Genomic DNA, 21,294 nt, shown 5'->3' with positions numbered 1-21,294 from the left:
TGTTTTGGTCATGTTGGCAAAACTTTAAAAAACTCAAAACTTTTAAAAACTGTGCAAATAGAGAAAAGCTATAGCCTATAAGCTCACGACACATCGTGATGCAATGTGTGTCGTGAGCTTGTAGATCTGCTGTTTTCTCTTTTGAATAGCGTAAATAACATAAGACTGTGGTTGTACTGGGCAGTTCCCAGGTTTTATTTTGTGCGTGTCTGTGTGAGTGTGAAGCAGGGTGTTGCTGAAAAAGAGCACTCGTACTAAAGGGTAGATGATGGCCTCAATACTGTGCTTTCCCCTGGTCTCTAGGTGACACGCTTGGACAGGCATCTGACCTGGTTCCCCTGCTCCTTAAAACAGTGGAGAAAGCTGCTGCCCAGAACTCCCAGCAAGCTCTGCTCTCAGAGGGTGTGGCTGCTTCTGTTCTCCTGAGTCGACTGGCTCTGCTGGAGACGCAGACAGGTTCGATTGATTGATGTTTTTATTGACAAAAATGCATATACCTGAACACCATGTAGTTGTTTTTGTTTTGGGAGGGAAGATAACATTTATTATACCCTCGTGTCATGAACATACTGTATTCTCTTTGTATTTATAGAAACTTCTAGTCAGAGGGCTTGCATTGACATGGGATGATGTTGAACTTTTATCCTTTTGCTTGTGTTGCAGAGAGTAAATTTGCCGGCTTTTGGAACTTGGTCTTGGATGAGAAGAAGCCGCTGCTCACCACAGAGAAATTCCTCTCCCAGGCCAATGAGGACAGTAAGTCAAAATGTTATATTATGGCAACATCAGCACAAATATATGGGCTTTTCACATAGGAAGTGACTGATGCTATTCATTAATTTTTTTCAGAGCCGAGCGTTCAGCTAGGGGGGCGCAGGCAATCTGACAGGCGTAGCGACAAGCGGGCGCAATGAGTGAAATAATTGCGTTTGTGCTCGTCTCTTTCACACACTCGGCCGCATCAAGAATTGAATTGACAATTGACATGAGCGCAGTGCGACCCGATCCAAGAGTGTGCATGGGTGTAGTGTTACTCCCCTTGGGGAAAGGTGAATGAAATACACAGCAAAAAGTGTGACAGTTTAATCTGAGACTCTCAGATTTAAACTCGGGAGAGTACTTGTACTGTACACTCATTGTTGATAGACTATACATACGATATATTCATAGATGTATATTCATTCATATATTAACTGTTGATAGACAGTACATTTATTTGTATTGATAGACTGTAAACTCATTCAGAGACCCGGTGCAGATGTCTAGCGCTGTCTTAAACTTGGAGACTTTGATTTAACTTGGGCACTCAGATTTAAACTAAGACTCTCAGATTAAGGTCAGAGACTCTCAGGCGATTTGAGGGTGGTAAACCAACAGACTTGTTTTTGTGCTAATGAAACCTGTCAGTTCCAAGACTCCCAAGCATTGTGAGCTGAAACATGGCTGTGGATGTGGCGTTCCTGATATGGGTGTGTCACTAACATTCCACTAACTTATGTGCAAGTTTGATTAATGACAGCCATTTATAACCGGCAAAAAAATATTACGTCCCTCTTCCCCATTAATTTCGGAACCATTTCTTTAACCTTTTATATATCGTCTGGTGGAAAGTTTGTACGTCCAAACTGTTACTTTTCAGGAAACGGAGAAAAAAAAAGGTGTTCCAATGGATCCAGTGTAGTTCGTATTTAGTCATGAGCTCTTGTTAGTACTGCTCACTGGTTAAATATGTATAAAACTCAGACTTTCAACCGGGTGTCCCTATTATGGGCATGTTTTTAAAATGTTGCACCTCGACATGTGACCTAAATGTGTTACTTGTTACTGTTACAAAGTTAGGACATACATTTATGGAAAAATAATTGAATTATGTAGATACAGGTTTTCTGCCTGACAGCTACGAAATCTTGTAGGTTTACTGAGCACAAAGACACTTTTTAAGCAACACCTCAACAGGGAATATTGAGGGAGGGTCGATGGTGTTCATTCACTTCCTCAACCAGCTGTTTCCTGCCGGAAAAAATATTTTTTTCCCGGCAAAAATATTTGTTGGGGCTTTTTCTGCCTTTATTGATAGGAAAGTAGGTTGACATGAAATGGGGAGAGAGCTGGGGGCGGGGGGTGGGGGGGGGACACACAGCAAAGGACGGCAGGACCGGGAGTCGAACCTGCAACACGCTGTCAAGCTGGATTACCAGCATATGTGGTATGCGCCTCGACCGCTAGGCCAGCGGGCGCCCCACTTGTTTTCTTATTTTAATTTGAGTGAACTGAAATGTGTCATGCTATAGAGTAATATGTTATTTGTGTCTCTCCTACCTCCAGCTCTGTGCACGGTGCTGTTGCTGTGCGAGAGACTCTTCGTGGACCATACACATAGGCTCAACACTAGCAAATCACAGTGAGTCCATACAGTATACACGCTTTAAGTGCTTTGGGATTTGTCTCAGCAGAGCGCTACATAAACTACATTTATGATTCATTTATTATTACCCTGTAACCCTTATCTAAGGAGTCAATACTAACACAAAGAAGGTCTTTCATGATAACATCAGCAGTATGCACCCAGTGGCTACAATTCAACTCTTTTTGTTTTAGTATAGTCCTAAATCATAAATGATTTAGCTTCACAAGCCAACAATGTCATTAAAACATGTGCAGTCACAAAACAAGTTGCCAAATTGAAAATGGATGAAATGAAATAGGTAAGTATAAAAGGATCTCTAGAAACAACACTGCCTAGTGCCTTTAAACAGATATGAACTCTGGATAATATTTTGGATGGATATTTACTGATTGATGATACTGTCTTGTAAAGGCTGTTTATTGTGGTCTTTCTTGGTTGTAGTAACTTCCTTGTTCTGTGTTGATTCATTTAAGGATATCATGTTTGAAGAATTTAATTAAAGTTGCTGCTGACCTTAGTTTAACAGCAGTTATCACAGATCCTGTTTACTGGCGAAGGAATGGAGGAGTTTCTGCTTGGCTTGTCTTTCACTGCTGGGATGATTATAATCATACAGTATTATCCTTCTGTCTCATTGCCACCCCTCTGCTTATAGATGGGGTATAATAAAATAAAAAAAGATTTGTTTTGAAAATAGCTGATCTGCAAGCTCACAGCCGATGGGTTTAAGCTCACATCGAATTGCATTGAGCTAGTTAGATCTTCTATTTTCTAAAACATTTCAAAACATGTTGGATATTTTTGGTGGTTAATGAATAACCTCATGTGCCCCATGTTGTTTTACCAGGATGTATCATCGTGCCACCGTCGGCGTGCTACTGTCCCGTACATGGCGTGTGAGGAAGCGAGCACAGCAGACCGTTAAAAAGCTGCTCGCCTCGGTGGGAGGATCCGTCCTAGCCTATGGCCTCCTGGGAGAACTCCGCGCAGTCATCAACAAACACAAAGTATGGACTTACCCTCATAAAACCGTCTGATAAAATGTTTTGATTGACTTTCGTAATTGAATTCAAGTGTTTATCCTGCTAAGATATCAAATGCTAAGTTAAAATGACTGTACTGTACAAGGTACGTTGGCAGGTAACCACATAATAACCGCTTATGGTGCACCATTATCGTCCTTATGTTTCACCAAGAAACATTTTTTGTTTCTTGGTGAAACATAAGGGTCTTGAAGTATATCATCAGGCAGAGATCCTGGATGTCCATATTTCAAGTTTTTTCATCAATTACTGCCCTATTTTATACTTTGTCGCATGCCAGTGGTGCTCAAAAGTAGCAGAATCAGCAGATCTGTAAGCTCACAACATGTCATCACGCATTGTGTGCTTGAAGATCTGCTACAAGCAAAAACCTTTTGAAAAAGTTAGAAAATATTTACCTGTAATGACATGCCCAAAATAGGGACATCAGGTTGAAAAGTGTTTAAGTCTCTCTCTGTGTTTTATAAATATTTGACCAATGAAAAGTATTAACAAGAGCTTGTGACTAAAATAGTTTCTACATTGGCTCCATTGGAATACAGGTTCTTTTCTCATTTTCTGAAAAGTAGCTTTTTTTGTCATTCTCAGCCAGACAATACAGCGACAATACAGTCTGAGATCCATCTGCAGCTGTGGGCATCGGATGAATAAATGTACTTTTTGTACCATCTCTGGTATTGATTGCGTGTTTGTTGACCTTCATCAGGTGTTGTCCCCAGACGCCCTGGTGTCAGAGTCAGGGGAACTGACCGAGGCGGGTCGTAGCTACATTCCCCCTCGAGTGCTCCTGGAGGCCCTGTGTGTTGTCTGCTCTGCCACCAAACAGTGGGGCGACGCAGCAGAGGCTGAGAACATGGCCATGGAGATCCTCATTGTCACTCATCACCCCTCCATAGGTACCGAGGAGTCTTTCCTCTAATCAATGTCATTGTGATATGTGAACTCTTTCCATGGTGCCAAATGTTGTCCAATCAATGGTCCACTTGCGGCATATTATACTGTATGTCCATCTATCCTTTCCTCCAGTACCTCTGTTGTGCCGTCTGTCTTTCAATTATCATATAGTCTGTCTCGATAAGGAACGTTTTCAAAATAATTTCATTTTTAATAAGTCCATACTGATCTCCCACATTACACCCCATTCCTCCCAACTTCCAAAATCGATCTCTACGTGTATACTCGGCGCTCTCTCTGCAGTTTAACAGCTCGAGGGATTATTTAGTCTTTTACTAATGCTGCAGTATCAAAGTGCTCCGGCCATTTCATGTGTGATCTGTCCATATTTTGATATGACATCTTCCAGCAGAGTTCAAAGACATTAGGACCCTGCAACTTAGCCTACTGTTACTGATGCAAGATGTTACATCTTGCACCGAATGTCTCTCTTACGTGCTTGTTTTCTGTCTTGGTGTGTTTGCAGTTGCAGCTCGACCAGGCCTCTGGCCCCTTCTTTTGTCCTCAATGAATATCAAGGCAGAGGAATTCATAGAGAAAAACTTGGAGACTATTGTACCTCGTCTTCTGGAGGCCAACGCAGACAATCAGGTCCCAGAATAAAATCTTACTGTATACCTTCATACATACCATTTGATGTTTAACCACTTAAGCCCTATTTAAAAAAAAACTTTTCAAAACATAAGAAAATATGTACATTTTTGAAAATCTTTGAAAATATCCTAATAAAAAAAAAACGTTTTTGACCATTTCAGAAAATATTCTCCTGTAATGACTTGCCCAAAATAGGGACGCCAGAGTTGAAGTGGTTAAACATTTTACATCACCTAAAAGCACTCAGTGGTTGCTTTACATCTTGCTTGCAGTGTCACTTAAAGGGCAATTTGAGGATTTCATCCTGAATCCTATCATTCTATTGTGAGGAGGACATGGAAATTGGCATTATACTTCGATGACTAATTCACTCATCTGAAATCATTAAATTAAGATATACTGTACATGCATATCATTTAGATTCTTTCAGAGGGCTTTAAACTGCTTTGCATCCCTTACCTGTTTGTATTGACTGTCTGTGTGTCCCCAGGCGGTGAAGAATGCAGTGGGAGCCCTGTCTTGTTTGTCGCCCAACAAGCTGTTGCCACGTGTGATGGAGCATGTGGTCACATGGCTGTCCAGTCCAGCTCTGTGTCAGGTCACCAGGGAGGAGTTTGCCATCATGCTGAGCCCTGAGGGAGTGCTCCACGACAAGAGCATCATCCAGAGGTACAGTAGCCCCCTTTACCCGACAGTCCCGACTACAACATTTTGCTTAGAAAGCTGCAAGAGGGCGGTGCCGCTGGCCTAGTGGTTAAGGCACTTACCACATATAGGCTCTAATGAAGCCTGACAGCGAGTTGCAGGTTCGATTCCCGAGCCCGGCGACCTTTGCTGCCTGTCACTCCCCGTCTCTCTTTCCCCGTTTCCTGTCTCTCTCTACTGTGTACTATCAGTAAAGGCCCCAAAATATCTAAAAAATAAAAAATAAACTGCATGAGAAGTTAGCATATGTTGCTATGAATGAATGATACCACCTTTTGAAGAATATAACATTACAAATAAGAAATGGAGTTAAAGCCTTGCAAGTGCCTCCTGAGCAGATTTATTTTAAACTGCCCATAACATTTCAGTAATCCAGTTTTAATGTCAATTTGTTCAAAATGAAACGGCACCATCATGGCAAATAATGTTTTTTTTTATTCAACTTTTGTATTCAATTTGGTTTAACACTTTACAGATAAGCAGGTTCACAAAAGGTTTGTAAAAGTTAAACTTAAAAGTAAATGATGTTTTCACTTCATTACTGAAGTGCTGTATCTCTGCTTACCCCATGGGTTATACAGTACGTACCCACATTTGAGGAACACAGGGCTAAACCACTCCATAGTCTTTAACTCATTTAAAATGATGTCTTATGTAAACAAGGCATTCAGTAACATTTCTTGTTTTGTCCTTTGTATCTGCTGTAGTGCCCAGCAGGAAAGCACCAAGAAAGGCAACATGAAGAGAGAAAACAAGGCCTACTCCTACAAGGAACAAATCATCGAGCTGGAGCTGCAAGAGGTGAACTCATCCTAGACCTAGACAAATAAACTTTACTTACTATACTGTTGTCAAAAATTTTCAAAAACTAGTAAACATTTTTTTTTTTATTAGTGAACAACATAGAAGATGTGAAGGATGTAGATCAGATATATTGGCTAATTTCACATTTAAAGTGTCTGGTTCCAGTGTTTTCACCTCAGCTCAACCATTCCAGAGCAAAGGGCCCAAAATTAGGTTATTTTGGGTAGAGAGGCCGCCTGAGAAACAGAAGGTCCTAGGTTTGAGCCCCGGCTATGCGTGGAGGTGTCCATGAGTAGGACACTTAGGCGGTATGGCATTATGAATTGCCATATATCGGTCAGAGATGTATATTTTTTTTTCAGGGAGCCCTCCCTCCCGAACTGTTCGGGTGGAGTATGCAGCTACCTTAATATGTTACATGGCACTGCACTGTTCGCTTAGTTCTTGTAGTTGAAAAGAGCCAACTGTATTGCTATGCTGTTGTGTGTGTGTGTGTGTCTTTGTGTGTGGGGGCAAAACATGTTGACCGTGTTTTGTTGCGTCTGTGTCTTGTCAGGAGCTCAAGAAGAAGAAAGGTATCAAGGATGAGGTGCAGCTGACCAGCAAACAGAAGGAGATGATGCAAGCCCAACTTGATAAAGAAGCCTCCATCCGCAAACGACTTCAAGGGGTACGTCCGACGAATCACCTCCCATGAACGGCTTTTTCAAAACCCGGTGGCCCTATTTTGGCATGTTATTACATGTTATTACATGTTAGTTTCTATAATGTTCTACACTTTCCAGCAGATCTACAAGCTTACAACATGTCGCATCATCACACTTTGTTGTACGATGAAATATATATAGCTTAAGTAGTTAAAGACTTGAGCCAGGAAACTTAACTTTCTGACAGCTCTTGCTATTGTAGATTTTACCAATCATTTGTTTATATTACAATCAAATAAGATCAATTGTCGCTCTTACCGTGCCAAAGACCAAATTGACCCTGCTTTTGGTCTCTAGTGTTGATCCCCTCTTTGGCGTAATAACTGCTAACGGTGCGCCATCCGCCTACTTGTTGACCTTTTTGTCGATCCCTTGCTGTCTCCAGCTGGACATGGAGCTTCAGTGTGCGGTGGGCCTGTTGGAGGCAGCTCTGCAGGACAGACCACCACAGATCTCCTGGCATCTCCCTGGTGTCCTCAATGTCCTGATACCCCTATTTCAATCCCCTCTGGCTGCTCCGCGCCTCCGACAGGTGTTTTTGGACATTGGAGTGTGCCTTATGCCCAAACACCTGCACAATCTAGGTACGTTGGGCTGAAGTGAATAATGTCTCTCCTCACTGTTACATTAACCAAGGTTATTATAGTTATACATTTTTACATTCATTTTGATTTAAAGTGTTTACTTTGTTTTCAATTTTAGTTTAGTTTTAATTTGTTTTTAGTGGGTTTGCTAGTAAGTATTGTTCTTTACAAAACGAGATCAATAGTAAAGGCATAGCCAGTGCAGTCAGTGCTGTAAAATAAATTTAAATTGAAAATGTAATCAAATCGACTAGTGGATTCAGAGAATGGTGACAAGCCTAGTGTTGAAGTATATCTAGTCAGATTCTTTTTTTATTGTCCTCAATTTTGCTTGTGGTTAATCAATCATTTACAGTTAATAAGTTTGTTTATTGAACTATGAACAGTCCCATGTCCATAATTCAATTCTGGGCACACCATGGTGGCTCAGCCAATGAGTGTGTCAAACACGTTCACTTGTGCAGCGGTTTTAACCATAAATATTCAAATCAAAAACCCCTGCACAGTAACATTCTGCGTTCGTCTTGTGGTGCATGTCATGCCTCATCTACTGTATGACTTTGTTCTCCAGTCTCTTTTCACGTTCATAAAATGCCCCACCTTTTAAATAAGATCTAATCTGACCCCTGTAGCTGTGCTTGTGGGTCAAGTGACCCTGCGGCTGCTGAAACCAGAGTGTGATCTGGATGAGCAGTGGGGACAGGAGGACCTGGACACAGCCACCCAGCGCACGGTGGCACTGCTGCACAACTACACTGTCCCTACCAGAGAGGGCAAGACTGGTTAGCACATTACATTACATTACATTACATTACATTACATTACATTACAGTCATTTAGCAGACGCTTTTATCCAAAGCGACTTACAATAAGTGCATTCAACATAGGTAGTGAACAAAACTACTAATCACCAGAAGTCTTAAGTGCATTCTCTTCTAAAACAAGCAACTAAGAGTATACCTAGCGCTAAGGTAAAAGTGCAATATATCAGCTACAGACACACACACACACACACACACACACACACACACACACACACACACACACACACACAGGAACAGGCACGCGCACACACACACACACACACACACACACACACACACACACACACACACACACACACACACACACACACACACACACACACACACACACAGGCACAGGCACACACAGGCACATCATTGTCGACAGAATCATTTGGGGGTCTCATGGGCAACAGTTAAGCGTGAATATAAATGACATTAAAATCACTATGCTAGTGCTTGAACCACTTAAGCCCTATTTCATGCTTACTCATGGCGGTGTTGCATGGCGAAAATAGTTGATCTACTTCACGACGTGTTGCTTGTAAATCAGCTATTTTCACTTCATCTGAAAATGCCTATAACGACGTGCCCAAAATAGGGACATAGGTTGAAAGTGGTTAAAATTCAAAACTTTGGTTCCTCAGTCTAATAACTATACTGAAAGATTATTATTATTCTATTATTATTATATTGACAGCAAGTTTCACATCTCAACACGCAATCATCAACGCTGATGAGAGTTCACATTTACAAATGCTGTGTTTCAAAGGCAGTTGATAAGAAACAGTTGAACAATAAACACAAATGCAACAGGATTGAGGCCGGGGCTTGGTGTTGGACTGACTGCTCTCCTCTCATCACACATTCAGATGTGGCTCCGTTGTCGGCCCCGGCGTTCTCCTTCTGTTTCCCCCTGCTGAACGCCATGCTCAGGGAGTCTTCAGGTAGCAATGAGGAGGACGAGTTCAGGATGATCAGAGCCCTGCAGATCGTCAACGTACACGCCCAGATCAGGGCTGAGGTGGAGAGCACGGACGAGAGCATAGACGAGGTACTTCTCAGAATCTGTGTGTTGTCGTTTTTTTTGTCCAGTGATTCTCAATTTTTTTTATATATCAAGGACCCCCAGTTTGATGTACATTAAGCCACATACCCGGATCTAGACTGTGTTCATTTAACTCTTTGAGAGTGTACAAAAGGAACCAATTAGACCATGTAAACTGGGTCCATTTGGTTATATAATTGGTTTTACATGAAGCGAAAGTGCACAGATTAAAAGCATATAATGGTAAAAGAATGAAATGGAAATTATGGAATAAAACAAATGAGAGATTTGTGCAGTAAAAAAAAAGCAAAAACAAGGTGTTGGTATCAGAGCATGTGAGCGGAGCGCGAGCGGTGAGCGGAGCGACGCGATTTTGACGTGAGCGCGGAGCTGGTTATAAAAAGGTTGGAGCGCTACTCAGAGCGAGGACCGCCTCCCGCTCCAGGCCGCCCTCGCGGGGGCCGCGCATCGAATGTTTGAGCATGCCCGGTCGCACGGACTCAGAGACACACAGACATCCGCAGTGCACAGCGCACCGAGATGTCATTAGAATTTCTACTTTCTTTTTCTTTTCTTTTTTTTACTGTTGAGCGACCCGGTTTGAGCGGAGCTTGGAGCGAGATTTGCGCAAATCAACGTGAGCGAGGAGCGACGGGGAGCGGAGCGCGGGGGGGTTTAACATGAGCGAATAGCGAGCGGCATTTCAGCCCCCTGGAGCGCGGAGCGGCATTTTCACCCGCTCCGCTCCGCTCACATGCTCTGGTTGGTATTCATTAACTATAAAGGGGGCGGGGGGATTTTGCTGTAACGCTTATGACCTGATGTTTTGGGTGGATAGATAGGTAAATAGATAGATTAATAAATTTATTAATACAGAAGGAAATGTATTCTGTTCATCAGCTCCAGTTGCCATACATTCATACATAGATTGTCAGTAAAAGGAAGCATGATGAATATACAAAATACACTTTTTATGCACTTTAATCTGTGTACTTGCCACAAAAACAAACATTCAAACTAGGTACTGAACATCATCCAACTGAAAGATAAACACTATTACTCGCTCCCATTGTCGCACTGGATGGAAGACGTCATGTCTCATAGTTGTCATTATGTGTATGCAGACTGAGAGGTGTACGTATGTGACATTGTTTCCTGATGTTGTTTGTGGTAACCACCATTCTTCTCTGTCTCAGAACGGACCAGAGCTGCTGCCTCGTGTCAGCATGCTATTGCTTTTGACTAGGATCATCTCCACGTCAACCCCCAGACTCCAGGTACACACGCAACTTTTTTTGGGGGGGGATGGTAATGTCATGGTGCAAAATGCAAATACACATACAAGGAGTGAAGGGATTTCCTCATTCATTTTCTACAAAGGATTTTTGGATTGGTGGTGGATCCGTTGTCGGCTAGGAGATCGCCATAATGTTTAGTTCGGCTCAACGTTATGCTAATGAGAAGCGAATTACGCTGGGGAGGGCCAATCAGCCATGTTTAGTCAATAAGTGACACATGACACCACTTGAAATTGACAGAAACAGACTTCAATACAACACTATGAAAACTTTAAACTAGCAGGTGTAGAGTAGATGTGAAATTGATCAAGATAGAGCAAGTGTATGTCCTATTTCTCACTTAAAATGATATCAGAAACATTTTTTTGTTGAATTAATAGTGAAATAGAAAGCATTTACCTGACCAGCCTCCATGCAGAGGATTGAATTGGCAAAAATGTGACGGTGATTGGCTCTGCGTATGTGTGTCTGCACTCTTAGGATTTCAACATTTTCAGATTTTTATGACTTCATGTTGCTTCTGTTTCTCCCCAGCTTTTTATTGCGCTGCAAAATAAATCACATCTCTTGATATTTTGGCAATGGCAGTCCTATTTCTCCCAGTCTCTATTTTTCTAAAGCACAGGTCAGTTAAAGCTGTGTCTGTCTGTCTGTAGGTGTTTGCGTCGCAGTGCCTGACAGCGCTGTGTTCCAGTGCGGGAGGTGAGAAAGGCTGTGCTGTGGCTGAGCAGCCAGAGATAGACGTTCTTCTGGACGCTCTGCTGTCGCCCTGCTTCTCTGTACGAGATGCTGCTCTCAGGGTGAGTATCCACACAAAGTCACAATTACTGCTGTTTATCTGTGTTATTTGTGTGACATGCAACAGTGGACCTGCAGCACAGATCTCCAGCACGTTGTGATTATGGGGTCAACGCACACTATCCAGCCCGATTTATTACTATTATTTTGTTAAATAAATTGTAAATGGTGCCTTTATCCAAAGCGCTTTACAGCGTGCATTACATTCACACATTCACACACCGGCATCAACAACCTGCTCTTTGGGAGCAGTTGTCTTGTTCAAGGACATTAACCCAGTGGGAGCCGGGGATCGAACCAGGAACTGATCATTTCCCATAGCGGCTGCTCTACCTCCTGAGCCACTGCTGCCTTAAAAAATGTATGCCATGAGTGTCTGTGCGAGTTCCACATAGGGATGGGAAGATATGAACATTACATGTCACGATTGTTGCGGCAGAAATAATTGCGATTAACGATATTATCGCAATAATCAAAATATGTTCTGTGTTTATAATCATGGGGGTCACGTGTCTGTGTGTTCAGGGCCTGTTGGACATGGAGTTTGCCTTGCCCACAGATAGTTCTGAGGCCAGTGGGCTGAGTTTGCTTCGAAGACTGTGGGTTGGCAGGTTTGACGTTGAGGAGGAGGCCAGAGCCCTGGCTTTGAAGTACGTACTTTTTTTTGGACATTGTTGTTTTCTCTTTCCATTCACTCACTGCTTTAAGTTAAATCTGCGATCCATAACTTTTTTTTGTTTGTTAAAACTTTATTTTAGCCAACAACTTTATTTAACTCATCTGTTGTGGTATGTTAATACAATATAAACGTACATATCTGCGGGGGTTGGAGGTGGTCTCCTGCTCTTCTATTGAGAAATGTAGATCCTGTGGTTGGGTGAGACCACCACTGGTTGACAAAAAAGGTAGTGCGCGAAGCTCAAGGCGTAATACTGTACCTCCCCCTGTGCAAACAGGCTTTCCGTCTTGGCTCAGCAGTTGGACGTTTTTGCATAAACATTTATACATTGGTCATACATCTTACGGTTTGCAGCTTTATTGGGGTTAAGGCCTGATTCACTGTGTACTTTGGGTTCTGTTCCCCAGGCTGTGGGAGTCTCTGTGTCTGGAACTGGTCCCTGAGATCTGCCCCCTGCTCATCGGGGACGTCACCCACCACGAGGAGGCCGTCCGCTCTGCTGCGGCTGAGGCTCTGTCCACCGCCGTGTCCGACTACAGAGACCAGGCGGCCGCCGTCCTCGGCCAGCTCACTGAGCTCTACCATGAGAAGCTCTATGTGAGTGACCTGACCTCCACTTGGGCACAGCTCTCATTTAGTTTCCAGATGTTTCTGTAACCTGTCCTATTGGTCAGGGCTGTCACGATTATGACATTTTACATGACGATTAATTGTGTTTTTGTTGTTAAACACTGGAATATACGAATAGAAAATTATATTTCTGTTTGGCCTTTAGGCTTTGAAGTTGCACAGGGCAGATATGGCAAATAACCCAAATATACAATGTTATTAATAGACATATTAATAGATATATTAATAACCCCCCAAAAAATATAGTGGAAATAGCAGATCGTAGATCTGCTTTTTCCATTTTTTTTTCATTGAAAATATTTGAACTCAAACTCTCAACCTGGAAACGATTATGCAAAAATAATTGCGATTATCTCAATAGTAAATGTGATTATGTAATAATTGTGACAGGCCTACTTATGGTTCAAATAAACTAAAGTAAAATAGGCTTTGTCAAATCATTGCCATCATGTTTTTCCAGAGACCGCCTCCAATCCTGGATGCCCTGGGCAGAGTCATCTCTGAATCTCCACCAGACCAGTGGGAGGCCAGGTAGGAGAATATGACTGTAATATTCTCAACACTAGTTTCACAACAGAACTTGTGCAGCACCCGTTATCAGAGTACTTGGAGGCCGATCTACTGTATGGTGTCAGTCATATATAACGCGCCTACTTGGGAGAGTTCTATCTCCATATATTGTATGGGCAAGTGTAAACCAATCTGCAAAGCCAATTTAGGGACACACACAGACAGAAAGAAAGAGATTCCTGCATTTATAGATCGATGTACGCAATATTGACTTTGGTCCCGTAGTATAATGTTGACTAAGACTAATGCCTCGGATTGAGTTTTGACTTGTTTATGTGGGACTCTTCTTCAGGTGTGGTATTGCCCTGGCTCTGAACAAGTTGTCCCAGTACCTGGAAGAGGCTCAGGTTACTCCACTCTTCCTCTTCTTTGTTCCTGATGCTCTGAACGATCGCCACCCGGAGGTGCGGCGCTGTATGTTAGACGCTGCCCTGTCGGCTCTCAACACACATGGAAAGGTACGCCCTGCTGCCTTTTAATGGAAACGTTGCTGATTTTCAAATCTAAATCCATTTTCTTTTTTCTGTGACTGATAATTATATAGCGTGGCAGAAAATACCATATCTTATGTATTTCGGCATGAAATGTTGACACTGCAAATGTTGATGTCAAATCCGTTGTCAAACAAGTTGTCAGCAAGTCTCTGCAGGACTGTCAAGAAGACAAAATGTACCTATTTGTAGCATTACACTGATTCAAGTGGTTTGTATTCTGTTCGACTGTAAAAAAAAGTTTGTTTATTGTTGTCTGTCTCCGTTTACATTTCCAGGACAATGTCAGCTGCCTGCTGCCTGTGTTTGAGGAGTTTCTGAAGAATGCCCCCCAGGATGCGAGCTACGACTCTGTTCGCCAGAGTGTGGTCATCCTTATGGGCTCCCTGGCCAAACATCTGGACAAGAGTGATCCCAAGGTTAAGCCCATTGTGGCCAAGCTGATCACAGCCCTCTCCACTCCATCACAACAGGTACTGGACTCGCTCCTTCCTACTCATCCTGTGTTGTTGTAAATGATTCTTTGATGCTGTCCACAGCAGTGGTTTTCAACATAGGTTCCAGGGACCCCCAGGGGTCCTTGAGGGGGGTTCCAGATTCCTGCTAAATGATTGATGTTAAGAACCATATGGTCCCTTACGGGTCTGTAGCTCGTAGAGTGTTATTAATGAATACTGACAATTTCACAATGTAGATTGGGGTCCCAGAGATAAAAAAAAATAATTATCAAATGAGGGTTTGTGGCTTAAATATATAACAAACCGGGGGTTCTTGAAATTAAAAAGGGAATCACTGGTCTACAGCATCCAAACAAGAAATAAATTGAGATCATAGACAGCGCAAAAAAATATCTGAGCCACGAAGGCACACTTCAACGCTCTCTCTCGGTTTGCTCGTCCATCAGGTTCAGGAGTCTGTGGCCGGTTGCTTGCCACCACTGGTCCCTGCCATTAAGGAGGATGCCGCAGGGATCGTGCGAAACCTGCTGCAGCTGCTGTTGGAGAGTGATAAGTACGCTGAGAGGAAGGGCGCAGCCTACGGGCTGGCCGGCCTGGTCAAAGGCCTGGGCATCCTGGCTCTTAAACAGCAGGAAATCATGACCACACTGACTGACGCCATCCAGGACAAGAAAAACTTCAGACGCAGGGAAGGTGAGTGTGGTCAGGCCAGGCGCGGAAGCATTGTGAACTACTGTTGGTAAAAGCTGGGAGTGAACATTGAGAAGGACCTGACCTGGGACTGCCATGTCACTGCAGTCGTAAAAAAGGCCCAACAGCGCCTGTACGGGCTCAGGCGCCTGAAGCAATTCGGCCTGAGACCCAACACCATCAGGGACTTCTACAGAGGCACGGTAGAGAGCCTCCTAACAAGCAGTTTCACATCATGGTATGGCAGTTGCACGGACAGAAACCACAAGGCGTTGAGGAGGGTTGTCCGTACTGCAGAGAAAATCACCGGGTGTGAGCTGCCCAGTATGGAGGACCTCTACACCCAGCGCTGCCTCAATAAATCACTCAGGATCATTAAAGACCCCACCCACCCCCATAAAATACTTTTCTCCCCGCTAAAATCAAGAAGGGATACAAGATCCTCTCGGCATGTACCAGCAGGCTGAGGAACAGTTTCTTCCCACAGGCCATCAGGCTGTTAAATGACAGTGGAAAATGAAACGTGCAATAACTGTATTCTGCACCATGCACTTTCCTTAAACTGATTTGCCTGTGTTTGTTTATTTATTGCTTATGAGCGTTTTTAGGTTGTTTTATCGTGTTTTATTGTTTTATTATTGGAGCTTCTGAGCTTAAGTTTTTCACATGTATGTACCTGTGCATCTAAGTGACAATAAAAGTGAATCTGAATCTGAAGCTAATGTTTTGCTGGGAGAGAAGCTCGTCAGAGTTCAACTTGACTCTGTCCAGTTTCAAGACATAGCATATTGGGATTTGACTGGGTTTTCTAAGAAAACTACCTTCCAGCTGGAGCATGCTAACATTTGTTAGATATTCTTGCTAGCTAGCACTCTGGAATTGTGAACCCATTGTTTTTCATCAGTTTACTCAATCACTTATGTTTGCCTCTCCGTAGGTTCCCTGTTTGCTTTTGAGATGCTGTGTAACATGTTGGGGAAGTTGTTTGAGCCCTACGTCGTTCATGTGCTTCCCCACCTCCTGCTCTGCTTCGGGGATGGAAACCAGTATGTTCGAGAGGTAGATGGACCTTCTCATCACCCAACTTACTAACTGTTCTTTAAATGTTATTTTTCATATATCTTGCTTGGCTCCAAAAAAGTCTTAACAAGAGAAAGCAACAGCACCGTTGCTTATAGGCATAACGACAAAGAAAGGGAGAGAAATCATCTCTACGCCCTGCTCAAATACGTCCTTCTCTGCTGTGTGTTCGCCCTTCATATCCTGTCTTCTGTCCAGGCTGCTGATGACTGTGCCAAGGCTGTGATGAGGAACCTAAGTGCTCATGGTGTGAAGCTGGTGCTGCCCTCTCTCCTGGTGGCCCTGGAGGAGGAGTCCTGGAGAACTAAAGCAGGTGCGGCGTATCTCCATGTGGTTAAAAAGAATTGACCCTTTCATCTATTAACCCTTTAAGACCGGGAACGCATCTGTGTGTCATTTTTCGATTTCTTTGGGCCATTCAAAAATAGCAGATCTCCAAGCTCATGAGCTTGGAGATCTGCTATTGAAAAATTGTGAACATTCGTGGCAAAATCTTGGATTATATATTTTTTAAAGTGAACATTTGTAAAATATTTACAGAAGCAAAGATTAGATTTACAAATGTCCGCCAAAAAAAAGAAAAAATATCAAATATTTGCACAACTTTTCATGATTTTTCAAAAATAGCAGATCTACAAGCTCATAGCGCGGCACTCGGTGCCGCGCTATGAGCTTGTATATCTGCTATTTTTTAATAGCCCAACAAAATCTAAAAATTACGTTCCCGGTCATAAGACAAACCAGCCATCATCCGTTTGTCTTTTTTCCCCTGATTACGTTCCTGGTATAGTTATTATAGATTCTCTTCTCTTCCCAACTGTGTCCTTCAGGTTCTGTGGAGCTCCTAGGTGCCATGGCGTTTTGTGCTCCCAAGCAGCTGTCCTCCTGCCTTCCCAGCATCGTGCCTAAGCTGACCGAGGTGCTGACAGACTCCCATGTGAAGGTGCAGAAGGCCGGCCAGCAGGCCCTCCGACAGATCGGCTCTGTCATCCGTAACCCTGAGATCCTGGGTAAGAATCCATCTACGGTTCAGACAGGCTGCTACTGCCCTGAATCAAGTTTACAGATGTAAAAGAGTGGGTGAAATGATTTTCTCTACAAGCTCTAACAATTTGCAGTTACAAATTCTCATAGTCATAAGAATAGAGAATAGATAGCAGGACAATATATCACACCCATTCTAGCATCCCTCCATTGGCTCCCAGTTGAATTTAGAATTAATTACAAAATCCTATACTCACTACTCATAAGGCCAGGCTAGGTCTTGCCCCAGCCTACTGTATAACTTGGACCTACTCCCCCCATATGTGCCTACAGGCAGTCTTAGATCATTTAATCAAGCACTCCTGGACATTCCAAAGGGTCTGTTAAATGCAAAAGGTCGCATGGCCTTCGCTTTCAGAGCCCCTACCCTTTGGATGCCCTGCCCCTAGAGATCAGGCTCACAGAGTCTGTCCCCCGGTTTAAATCCCTCCTTAAAACCCACTTCTATAGATTAGCTTTTAATGCCCAGCCATAGTCTAGTTCATGTCCATCTCTGCTTTGTTTTCTGCATTGTTTTTAATCTTTATATTGTTTTTGTTTTGTGTACGGTACTTCTTCTTTTCCTGTTTTTTTTCTTGTAAAGCACTTTGTAACCCAGTTTGGAGAGGTGCTATATAAATAAAGTTTTATTATTATTATTATTATTATTAATATTGTCAAATATACATAAGGTGCAGGTTGTGGTTGGGGCACAATGATATATCCTTTTTTATGGTGTGGCTCTACAAGAGGCTATCCAACTATGAGAGTGTGTGTGTGTCTGTGTGTCCGCCGCAAATCGTCCAAAGATCCGCTGGACCGATCAGCGCCAAACCCTATAGGCACATTACAAGTAGGCCTAATTTATTTTCACATATATTTGACACTTTTTTAAATATTTAACCCGAACAAGGAATGTGGATAGTCCAAAGAAAGGAGACAGAATGAAGATACATGTGGTTCCAGACGAACAGCACACCATTTCAGGACACAAAGGAGTACAAGTACAGATGGCTACTTGCTCGAAACAAAGTTGCAGTTATTGATTTTGATATAAACAGTTTTATGGTTCATTTTGCAGCCATAACTCCCATCCTGTTGGATGCTCTCACTGACCCATCGCGTAAGACCCACAACTGCCTGCAGACGCTGCTAGACACCAAGTTTGTCCATTTCATTGACGCTCCTTCCCTGGCCCTTATCATGCCCATCGTCCAGAGGGCTTTTCAGGACCGATCCACCGACACACGCAAGATGGCTGCCCAGATCATTGGCAACATGTACTCCCTCACTGACCAGAAGGTACACAGTACTGTGGAAATTATGTTTTAGTGTTGTAATTGTTTACTTTTATTTTTTTGGTTTTTGCGTGTTACTTTTTTATATAATTCTTTATTTAAAGGACAGATGAGTACATTTCACCAACTACAAAGAAATAGCCTTGCAATTACAGAGAGCATTACTTAGAAGTCAGTATCAGATGATCATCACAATTTAAAACCCTTACAATCTCTCATTTTCTCCCTTTTTTACAATATACATCCTATAAAATCTTTATATTATGAGATAGAGGATGTGTAATAACAAAGGTGTTTCTTAGCATGCCTGCTTATGAGAATGAAATCCTCAAGGCCCAAAAAAACAATTTAAAAAAGGGATTTTATGTGAGCAGAATCCGTTTGTGTTATATTTAAGTGTGTGATTGCATTTGCTTACAGGACTTGTCTCCATACCTGCCCAGCGTCATTCCTGGACTCAAGACCTCTTTGCTGGACCCAGTACCAGAGGTACGTAAGGTAGTACACCTAATTCAAAAAGCCCTGTAAACGTGGGACAAATGCTAAGTTGTGTTTACCTCCTCTCCAGGTGCGTACTGTCTCGGCCAAGGCGCTTGGGGCCATGGTGAAGGGTATGGGAGAGACGGCCTTTGATGACCTGCTGCCTTGGCTCATGGAAACCCTGGCCTCAGAGCAGAGCTCTGTAGACCGCTCTGGAGCTGCCCAAGGTGAACGCTCACTTAATCCATTAAGACCGGGAACCTGGCTATTCAAAAATGGCAGATATACAAGCTCATGAGCTTTAACCCATTAAGACCTGGAACTGTGTCATTTTTAGATTTGAGCTAAAAAGCATTATTTTTCACTTTGGGCTATTCAAAAATAGCAGATATACAAGCTCATAGCGCGGCACCGAGTGCCGCGCTACGAGCTTGTAGATCTGCTATTTTTGAAAAATGTGTGCAAATCTTCTGAATATATATATTTTTAAAGCAAACATTTTTAACTCAAATCTTTGCTTCTGGGGGTCCCTGGAACAAAGTATTTTGATTGGGGTCCACGGCCAAATACATATCATTTTTGAGATCCTTGACATGAAAAAGATTGAGCACCACTGATATAGAAACATACGTTTTTCAGAAAACTGTTGAGATTTAGGAGACATGTAGAATCGGCTTCAGGTCTCAATGGGTTAATTAGAAAAATCTTGAAAATGTGTGCAAATATTTGAATATATATATATATACCGTATGTTACAGGGAAATTGGAAAACCAGTGAAATTGAAAAAGGAGCGCTCGTTTTCACCCCCACCCCCTCGCTTCCCCCTTTGTAATCGATTCACTTTGATTGCGACTGGTGACGTTAATCTGTCTATCTAATCAACACACCTGTTACTAGGCAATTCTGTAGAACCAACACTAGAGGGCAATGCAAGCCACACTAGACCCCCCCCCCCACACACACACGCATGATTATGAAACCCACACAGTTGTCAGGAAACACCACTGTGATTGGCCAGAAGTCGCTTTGATTGACAGTTCTCGTTTTTGCAAATATGCCTAAACCTAACCTTAACCCTAACCTCAGTAAAACTATGCCTAAACCTAACCTTAACCTTAACCCTAACCTCAGTAAAACTATGCCTAAACCTAACCTTAACCCTAACCTCAGTAAAACTATGCCTAAACCTAACCTTAACCCTAACCTCAGTAAAACTATGCCTTCTTTGTGCCCCCAAAGTCAATTAAATGTTTTTTTTTTTTTCAACCTATAGTCCTTCTGGCATGTATTCTGTCTCTCGAATGTAGTGATAATGTCTTTCTCCGTCTCGCGAGTTAAAAATACTCTGCTCAGTTTGGCTAACCGCTTCATTATCCAACCTGTCATAGAATATTTCTCTCATATTATCCATTTTATTTTCAGCGCTCCTCAGCGTTCCCCTCGCATCAAAGCTTCGCCTCGCACCGAAGCGTCATGCTCGTTTTTAGGCCCGCGCCTAAAAACAAGCATACCTTTCCAATTTCCCAACAAATGCCAATCTCCCTGCGACATATATACTAGAGGTGCGGGCCGCTTCGCAGCTCTCACATCTACGTTGCACCAGTGATCCAACTGATATGGCCAAATATGGAGATCTCTATCTGTCAGTCTTTGTCCCTTTCATGGGCATATATGGAGATCACTGTATCTGTCATTCATTGTCCCGTTTATGGCCATATATGCTGACTGGTTTGTTAGGGCCTGATGCCATGATGACACATTGAGGTTAGAAAACTCAGTCCATATTTGACCGCAGCTGCATTGGAAAGTCCTTATATGGTTATAGCTGATCATGGTGACATGAGCTTGCCGATGTGGTTCGCCCGCTTGGCCATCCTCCCTTAAGGCAATTTTAACTATGAGCTTGTATATCTCCTATTTTTTAATAACCAAAGAAATCTAAAATGACACAAATGCGTTCCCGGATTGAATAGGTTAAGCACACAATGCCTCCCCAAAATGCCCAAACACCTATCCCCAACAGTAGTAGAAGAGGGTTATAGAAAGTGTCAGATGTGTCAAGTTCAGCCCGGTTCTATCAGGATACAGTACATTCATTTGTGAGCGCAGTGGCATACCTATTAATGTAAGGCTAAGCAGGGACCTTCCT

At 42.7% G+C, this 21,294-nt stretch overlaps 1 protein-coding gene across 1 annotated transcript in view; it reads left to right on the top strand.

Moving 5' to 3' along the window:
• The window catches only part of gcn1 (GCN1 activator of EIF2AK4), a 46,185-nt gene that overhangs the window by 6,088 nt on the left and 18,803 nt on the right, over positions 1-21,294 (top strand). The window contains exons 14-39 of the mRNA XM_084056083.1: positions 304-456; positions 664-756; positions 2,326-2,401; positions 3,255-3,414; positions 4,157-4,346; positions 4,871-4,995; positions 5,489-5,667; positions 6,411-6,504; positions 7,064-7,177; positions 7,600-7,798; positions 8,431-8,580; positions 9,474-9,655; positions 10,846-10,926; positions 11,604-11,747; positions 12,271-12,395; positions 12,832-13,021; positions 13,515-13,585; positions 13,917-14,082; positions 14,394-14,588; positions 15,020-15,266; positions 16,201-16,322; positions 16,542-16,656; positions 17,174-17,353; positions 18,448-18,668; positions 19,085-19,153; positions 19,233-19,371. Coding sequence (XP_083912209.1) covers positions 304-456; positions 664-756; positions 2,326-2,401; positions 3,255-3,414; positions 4,157-4,346; positions 4,871-4,995; positions 5,489-5,667; positions 6,411-6,504; positions 7,064-7,177; positions 7,600-7,798; positions 8,431-8,580; positions 9,474-9,655; positions 10,846-10,926; positions 11,604-11,747; positions 12,271-12,395; positions 12,832-13,021; positions 13,515-13,585; positions 13,917-14,082; positions 14,394-14,588; positions 15,020-15,266; positions 16,201-16,322; positions 16,542-16,656; positions 17,174-17,353; positions 18,448-18,668; positions 19,085-19,153; positions 19,233-19,371 — 3,780 coding nt within the window. The remainder of the gene's footprint in view (positions 1-303; positions 457-663; positions 757-2,325; positions 2,402-3,254; positions 3,415-4,156; positions 4,347-4,870; positions 4,996-5,488; positions 5,668-6,410; positions 6,505-7,063; positions 7,178-7,599; positions 7,799-8,430; positions 8,581-9,473; positions 9,656-10,845; positions 10,927-11,603; positions 11,748-12,270; positions 12,396-12,831; positions 13,022-13,514; positions 13,586-13,916; positions 14,083-14,393; positions 14,589-15,019; positions 15,267-16,200; positions 16,323-16,541; positions 16,657-17,173; positions 17,354-18,447; positions 18,669-19,084; positions 19,154-19,232; positions 19,372-21,294) is intronic.

The sequence above is a fragment of the Gymnoscopelus microlampas genome (assembly GCF_963454915.1).
Source record: "Gymnoscopelus microlampas genome assembly, chromosome: 4".
NCBI classification, from domain to species: Eukaryota; Metazoa; Chordata; class Actinopteri; order Myctophiformes; family Myctophidae; genus Gymnoscopelus; species Gymnoscopelus microlampas.
Note: the sequence above shows the minus strand (reverse complement) of the source record. Positions and strands in the feature narration are given on the sequence as shown.